Source organism: Tachysurus fulvidraco, chromosome 11 (genome assembly GCF_022655615.1).
Source record: "Tachysurus fulvidraco isolate hzauxx_2018 chromosome 11, HZAU_PFXX_2.0, whole genome shotgun sequence".
Taxonomy (NCBI): Eukaryota; Metazoa; Chordata; class Actinopteri; order Siluriformes; family Bagridae; genus Tachysurus; species Tachysurus fulvidraco.
The window spans coordinates 12,760,837-12,769,671 of NC_062528.1; the positions used below are offsets into that span (position 1 = coordinate 12,760,837).

Genomic DNA, 8,835 nt, shown 5'->3' on the forward strand with positions numbered 1-8,835 from the left:
CAAGGCACAAGTTTATTGGCCCCAGATCATCTGCAGTGTGGAGTACACAAAGTACAAAGTTATTTTTCTACAATACTATTGAAAAGACACAGAATTGGAAGAAGTCTAAAGGGAATTGGACAGAGGTGCTGAAGCATTGCAACACTGCTTATAAAAGATGATTCAGCCCTCCTATTGGAAGACACAGACACAAGATGGTATGACATTTATTTACTTATTTTCTTTTTTAAAATATTTTTGTATACATTGAGAGATAAAGCTTTCTAATATTAAAACTAATGTTTACTGGAGAGTTGTGATTCAGCACAAATTTACCAATTCTTAATTGTTCTACCTTCAAAGAAGTAACATGAACAAATAAGGTTTAACGTCATATGAAGATACATGTTTTATATGTTATATAAAACAAAGCTTTACTTTTACTAGTCTTACTATGTGCATTCTCTATGTTGAACCATTGTATACTGTACATATTCTTCCAGAATAAAATAGTAAAAGAGTCAAGAGCTATAAGCATTTCAAAATAATAATAATACTTATTTACTTTGCTGTACTCTTTGCTGTGTAAGTGTGTGTTTTTCTTGCAAAAAAGCTCAATGGCAAATAGGAAGTTTAATACCAGTTTTACAGCATCTGCTATCGCAGACAAATTTTTAATACAATTGCTTATTTTTATTACAGATGGAGAATGCTTCCAATATCTTAGTTTTTACTCTCTCTGGATTAAATATGACAATGGAGGACAGATATGTGATTTTTTCATTCACTGCATTGATTTATCAGCTTATATTGTTGTGTAACATTACTATTATTTTTTGCATTGCTGCAGATAAGCAGCTTCATGAGCCTATGTACATATTTTTGTGTAATTTGTGTATAAATACACTATATGGCACTTCTGGCTTCTACCCTAAATTCATGTATGACTTACTTGCCCCATTTCATGTTATTTCATATGCGGGATGTCTTATTCAGGTTTTTGTTATTTATTCTTCTGCTTTGTGTGATTATTCTACTTTAACAGTAATGGCCTATGACAGATATGTTGCAATATGTAAACCATTAGAATACCATTCAGAAATGACAAATCAAAAAATTGTAAAATGTATTATTTTTTGTTGGCTTCCACCATTTATTTGCATGTCTGTTGTAGTCTTATTAGCAGCAAGACTAACCTTATGTGGCTCAACTATCGAAAAGCTTTATTGTGAAACCTGGGCAATTGCTAAACTGGCCTGTTCCTCTACAACAGTAAATAATGTAATTGGATACATAGTTATATTAACATATTTTGGACATGCAGTACTGATTGCATTCTCATATATTCACTTGATTAAAAATTGCAGGAAGTCAAAGGAGAGCAAATATAAATTCATGCAGACTTGTGTGCCTCACTTAGTGGCACTGTTTAACATAACCATTGCATTATTGTTTGATGTCTTTTACAGTCGATATGGATCACATTTCTTATCTCAAACTTTGAGAAATTTCATGGCACTCGAAGTCCTCTTCATACCTCCCATTTTAAATCCCCTAATTTATGGATTAAAACTTACTAAAATACGGAAGCAAGTCACGAGATTGTTCCTCAGACACAACTAATATATAATATTTACACATAGATAATTTATCTGAATTTCTCTGAGCCGAAAGGCCAGTCAGCCAAGGGAATGTGTTTTATTATGTGGATAAACTACAACATGAATGTATTATTTGATCAATTCAATGAACTGAACACCTGAAACACCATATTATTTTGTCATTTGTTTCATTTCATTATCATTTTTGGTTTGGTTCTGCAGTCCATGGTTAAATCTGCGCTCTACGGCCTTTGAACAGATAGTATGAACCATCAACTGCTCAGGTTTATACATGTATTTGTTTCTCCTTCATGTTTAGTTTTTCTTTTTTTGTAAAGTGTTTTCCAAATAAATAAATAAACTGTATGACTGCAACTGATTTAATATGATTGAGTACAAAGCGTGTTACAAAGGCGTGCTGTAAACAATTCTGAATGCTGTATTCATATAGTACGTTTTAACCTGGCTTACTGAAATGATGGTACCCATAAAAAGAGAAGTATTTTACAGAAATATACATGCTATTGTTATAAGATTGTCATGTACAGTATATCAAGGCAAATTGTCACCTGAGGGGAAATTTGGGTGCTTAGCAGACATTCAATTTATATATAAAAAACCACACACTGAAAAAGGCTTCAATGCAAGAGACAGGATAAGATAAAAAAAAAAAAAAAGAAAAAGAAAAAAGAAAAAACACAGGCATGATAGTATTGCAGGTTTTCCATAATTAACCAAATTAACCAAAACTTTGATTAAAAGTAGTTCTTCTGTAATTGTGTAAGCAGTAGTGGCCAAGACGTTTAGAAGTTTAGTGACAAAGAAGTTTAGATGTTTTGTCATTCTGACAGTTGACACTGGAAGTGTCCGTCTCATTCTGCTTTTTCTTTGACAGTAAATGCTTACTAATGCAACTCAATGTAATTTTTATCTTGTTATGATAAATTATCTATGTTATTTTGTAGCCTATTAAAACTATACATATACAGATTTAAGCACAGACAACTGTATTCACTGTATTTGTATAGATGTGTTAAAATTTGCATAAAAGCATGAGACATTCAAGGGACCAGTGTGGTAGATGTTTACAGATATTGTTTTCAGAATATTAGAGCTGAGAGAAAAAATGGTGTAGCACACAACAAAGGTGGCAGGAGAAGGTCTTTAGGACCCTGGAGATGATTCTATCAAACCCCATAACATTTTCCAAAACAGTTCAGATTAGTTCAAAGCGTATTAAAATAAGTTATATGAAAAAAGTAAGTTCTTCCTAGAAATTTAGGGCCTGTGAACAGAAGATTTTTATTGACCCCATTAGTACAACAGTTGTTAGTTTTACTAGCACAATTGCAAAAGGGTTTTCTAATAATCAATTAACCTAATAAAATTTTGATGATGATGAATGATGAACGAATGAACATGAGATTGGCCCAGAGGACTGGTGATAATAATGGGCCTCTGTGCTATAATGTAGATCTTTCTTGAACATAATACTAAAAAATCTGATTATGTTTATGATTACGTTTATGGTTTTTTGAAATAGATAAAAATAGTTTTTTCTTTGGAAAAAAACTTGTGAGTGTGAGGAAGAGGGATACATGAATAAAATCACTAGAAATTTCTAAAAATAGAACATGCTAACCATTAAGCAACTACTGTACCCCCTAAACCTGAGACATAACTTTTAAAGAAGACATCAACAGAATTAAATTTACAAGCTAGCAGTGTTTTTATTTGCTAGGGAAATTCGCTTGCAGTCATAAAATTAAACAGTTAAAATTAAGTCATTACCTTATGGTTTGAATTATAACATATACTGACAATTTAGCAATTTGTAAAAGGTTGTTCTTTTTTCAGTGTATAAAACATTTATCAGAATAAATAGCAGTAAAAACAAATTATTACGTGGAACATTTAATTAATTGTTTATTGTGATTAAATAATGTTTTTCACTTAGGGGAATTCTTAAGAGAATTGTCAGTAGAGGAGTACAAAGCTTCTTATAAAAAGGATCCAGTCGTCTCTTCACTGGAAGAAACACAAAGACATGAGATGGTATGGCATAATTATTTATTTACTTGTTAAAAACTAATAAGATTCTAAATTCCTCTAAATTATGAATCATATTAATCTGTTTAGAGTTTAATAATAACACACTTACATAATTTGAACATATGTTCATTTGCAAATATAAATTAAATAATATGTGTAACTTATTGTTGTAGTCAGAAATTAAACCTAATTACTTTTTCTATTATAGACTCAATCCAGAATGAATAATGTTTCCAACGTCTTATTGTTCTCCCTCTCTGGATTAAATGTAACAATGGAAACCAGATATGTTTTTATTTCATTGACCACATTGGTTTATCATGTTATCTTGTTGTGCAACATTATTGTTATTTCATGTATTGTCTTAGATAAGCAGCTTCATGAGCCTATGTACATATTTTTGTGTAATTTATGTATCAATGCAGTTTATGGCACTACAGGCTTTTACCCTAAATTTATATATGATTTACTGAGCCAGTTTCATGAAATTTCATATGTTGGATGTCTGATTCAGGTATTTGTTATTTATTCATCTGCTTTATGTGATGTATCAACTCTGACAGTAATGGCATATGACCGGTATGTGGCCATATGTAAACCACTAGAATACCACACAGAAATGAACAGCCAAAAAGTTGTAAAATGTCTCCTTCTATGTTGGTTTCCACCATTAATTTGTATGACTATTGTTGTTTTTTTAGCATCAAGACTAACGCTATGCGGTTCAAATATCGAAAAATTATACTGTGAAACATGGGCGGTTGTTAAAATGGCCTGTTCCTCTACAGTAGTGAACAATGTGATTGGATATATAGTTATTATTGTTTATTTTGGACATGCGGTATTGATTGTTTATTCTTACATTCACTTGATTAGAAACTGCACAAAATCAAAGGAGAGCAAATATAGATTTATGCAGACATGTGTGCCACATCTACTTGCTCTGTTGAATATCGCTGTTGCTTTGTTGTTTGATGTTTTTTACAGTCGATATGGCTACACATCTTTACCTCAAAGTTTACGAAACTTCATGGCATTGGACTTTTTGTTTGTACCTCCTGTTTTAAATCCCATTATTTATGGACTAAAACTGGCAAAAATACGAAAGAAAGTGATAAGAACGATCTTAAAAATCAACATAATTAAAACATAAACTGGAAATGGTTCGATTTAAAGTAACAACAGAAGTAACCTGGACAATGCAACTACAAATGTAATGAATTTTGACACATGGCAGGACCAAACACCTTGACTATAACTCTCTAAAACAGCAAACAAAATAAAATATGCTGCATACAGTTGGAAACTTTATTTAGTACATTTAAGTTAAAAGCTTACAAAAGTATAACCCATAGCTGCTTAGTTCCCTCAAGACTGTTCATGAGTGAGTTTTTTTTTATTTTATTTTTTTTATAGATATCGTTCAATGTTCATCCTCTATGTAAAACAAGTATTTCTGCTGAAACTATCAGGAAATTGACTCCAAGAACTTGAAAGCTGGAAGTGAATTCCTGCTAAGCAGTTTTTAGATTATTTTTATTTTTTCATAATTCTGTGGACATCTAAAGAATATACTATCTTCTCTGAAACTACTGAAATGGCAAGGCCAATTAATTTGTCTACACCAAAGACATTTGTGTAGGAGATCAAAAGATGAGATTGTGGGATTTGAGCATTTATTTCAAGGTATTTAGATCTACATGTGTTACATAAAATCTTTTGCATCAGACAACACAATTTTTGTCTGATACAAAAATATCGAAACAGAGAAGTTGAAGTAAATCACACATGTACAGTATGCAATAACGTCTTCAAGTTTGCAACTATTGACATCAATTATTATTTTTTTTTTGTAATGTTTTTCCAGGATTTTACTGCACTCACTTTCAAATGTTCACTTTCATCTTTAGGAAATAATAAGTTCAGGTGATAGATAAGAAGTCTAAATCATTACAATTCTTCCCCTAATAAAATGTTTTGTTGATCTGGCAGTGTGTTTGGTGTCATTGCTTTGCTGCACAATAGAATTCTTCCTGATTAATTTGTATGCATTTCTCTGTAAATTGTTCAGTTTTTACTTTTAAGAAACAATTAAAAGTCAGTTCAACAACCTGTTGTCTTATAAAAAATGTGTTATTATGCAGAGTCTCCTAAAGAAACAAAAAAATGACACTCAAATTCAATTCAATCCAAGTTTATTTGTATGGCACTTTTAACAATTGACATTATCTGAAAGCAGCTTTACAGAACATAAACATAAAATAGAAGGTTATTATAAAGAATAATATAAAGATTAATAGAATACAAAATTCAAGATTAATATTAGATATATTTGAATGTGTTTGTATTTATCCCCAATGAGCAAGTCTGGGGTGACTCAGGCAGCAGGGGCAAGGAAAAACTGCCTTAGATTGTAAAGAGCACTGGTAAAAATGATGTGTTGGATATACTTAAAATATGTATGCACCATTTTTGCATCACACTTTCTAAGTAAACCCAACTTGGAAAAAAATTACTTAAAATTAACAAGAAAACCGTTGTTATATGTACTTAAATTTTTGAGTACACATAACATTGTTTATTTAAAAATATATGTAACATGATAGAATCTACTAAGTAATTGCAAGTTAAGTAAACTTAAAATTTAAGCTCATTTATGTTAAAAAAAGACAATTAATTGAGTTGAACCAATGTAAAATTTTAACTTATTGTAGAATATCAGCTTGGTCTGCATATTGCACTGCTGCTTAAATGGGTTAAACACAGAGCACAAATTCCTAGTATGGGTCACCATATGTCACTTCACGAAAAATAAATTACACATGCAAATCACACAAAATAAAGCATTTCAATTTATTTTTTGAAACAGGCTGCAATGCAATGGTGCCTAAAACCACACATCATGAATGTACACCAAATGTGTCACATTAACAAATGAAAGTTCACTTCCAACAGGACACTTCCTACATGCTGCCCCCTTTGCAACACTTTCTTGCACAGGAACAGAATTATCTTAATGCAAACGTGCCAATGCGATGCATGGTCATATTCCTCTGAAATAAACAAATTAACCACTGGAACATTCATTCGAGGGAGTCTGCTTTAGCAGTCGCACAATCACGTGCACACTCATTCCTCCTTTCATACAATAACTTACTTGTACAACCTAGACTTTCATAAGTATTTAAGTAAGACATTTCTAATTGCTGAAGCTAAATTCGTAGCAATTCAGAAATTCAATTGAAAAAAGTTTCTTTCTTGACCACAAACGCATTAACACAAATAAACGAATGTACCTTAAAACAACAAATCTTACCTCTTTTCAGCGTCTTCGCCTCTTTGCCTTCATCTCTTCACCTAACACTACAAACAAGTGTTTATTAATGTCAAAACAAATATTTTGCTTAGTTTATAGAAAGTTAAGCTTACCCCTTTCCACCGTCTTCACATGTGCATCACCAGATGGATCCAGTTTTTTCCAGATTTGCATATCACGTGGCTCAGTCATATACTTAAAATATTATGTTATAATTACTTAGTTTTGATGCAATTTTAATACTAGTTGACGTGACTTATGTTTTTTCATTATATTTAGGCATACACTTAGGTTCACCTTGTAACTTATATATTTATGTTACAGACACTATATATGCTAAGTAGAGGTTGAAAAGTTAAAATTACTTTGTTATTTGTGTTTAGTTTATTTATTTTTATAAGTAATGGTTGTTCAGCCAATGAATAATTTTTTTTAGAGTGAAGAAACCTTGAGAGGAACCAGTTTCCTTTACCTTATTTATCAATAAATATTTACTAAGTTTGGTGATATCTACTAATTAGTAGAATGCAGATCTAAATCCTTCACCAAACTTACACACACATAGACAAACAATTACAAATTGATTGATCTAGAATGATTTTGCAAGAACGATTGGGAAAATGTTGTACCAAGCTGATAGACTCCAAAAGATTGAGTGGAGTAATAAACTGAAAAGATGTTTCAACAAGGTATTCATTTTGTTGTATGCACACATAGGCATCTAGGGTAATGCATTATTTTCTTTCTTTCTTTTATAACTAAAAATGTTTTTGGAGTAATTTCACATATTTTCTTACAAATATTATTGCATATTTGTTTAAAAATAAATATTTATTTTTTCTGACATTTTAACAGGTGTGTGTAGAGATTTAAACACAGTTATGCATCTAGGATTACAGGTGCATCTCAATAAATTAGAAAAGTTCATTTAATTCAGTAAGTCAACTCAAATAGTGCAACTTGTGTATTATATAAATTCAGTACACACAGAAGTAGTCTTTGGTACTTTTAATTGTCAAGTCAAGTCAAGAAGCTTTTATTGTCATTTCAACCATATATAGCTGTTGCAGTGAAATGAGACAACGTTTCTCCAGGACCATAGTGCTACATAGAAAAACAGAGCTAAGGACTTCTACTGTAAATAGTCCTAACCACACAAAGTGCATCTGTGCAACCTAGTGCAAACAGTGCAGGACAAAAAAACAAAAAAGACAGTGCAGGACAAAAGACAGTGCAAACAAAAAATATAAGAGAGTACACTCAAGAGAATACATAAAAACAGCACCGACCAGTGTAAATACTGTATGTTAAAAAAATATTAGGTGTGCAGAAATACTGGAATGAACACATTGGTATTATTGTAGCAGTTACACGAGGTATTGTAAAGTATTGTGCAAAACAGCAATCGACTGAAATGTGAGACAGCACAGAAACAGTATGCAAAAACAGCATGTAAACAGTTTGATATTATGGTGCTGTAGACATGTATGTAAATTGGAAGAGTGTGTATTTGGTGTGGGTCATTGCAGTCCATACAGTTGACTGTGCATATGTGTGTGTGTGTGTGTGTGTATGTGTGTGAGAGTGTGTGTGTTGTGCTCGGTACAGTTCAGATCATTTATTGAAATGTCTGATGGCTGAAGTCTGGTCATGAGGGCCCGAATGCTACAGTACCTTTTTCCAGACCGCAGGTGGGTGAAGAGTGTGTGAAGGGTGGGTGGGGTCATCCACAATGCTGTTGGCCTTGCTGATACAGCATGTTGTGTAAATGTCCATGATAGAAAGAAGAGAGACTCCAATGATCTTCTCAGCTAACCTCGCTATCCACTGCAGGGACTTGCAAACCAGGATGGTGCAGTTCCCAAACCAGACAGTGATGCAGCTGTT

At 32.1% G+C, this 8,835-nt stretch overlaps 2 protein-coding genes across 2 annotated transcripts; both read left to right on the top strand.

The window, feature by feature from the left end:
• The first annotated feature begins 681 nt into the window (after nucleotides 1–681).
• LOC113643468 (olfactory receptor 4A15-like) lies at nucleotides 682–1,602 on the top strand. Its single transcript, XM_027147749.2, has one exon. The coding sequence runs from the start codon at nucleotides 682–684 to the stop codon at nucleotides 1,600–1,602; it is 921 nt and encodes a 306-aa protein (XP_027003550.2).
• Nucleotides 1,603–3,849: 2,247 nt separating this feature from the next.
• Nucleotides 3,850–4,785, top strand: LOC113643469 (olfactory receptor 1500-like). The gene has a single exon (XM_027147750.2). It carries the CDS (start codon nucleotides 3,853–3,855, stop codon nucleotides 4,783–4,785), a length of 933 nt encoding a protein of 310 aa, XP_027003551.2. The 5' UTR covers nucleotides 3,850–3,852.
• The last annotated feature ends 4,050 nt before the right edge of the window (nucleotides 4,786–8,835 follow it).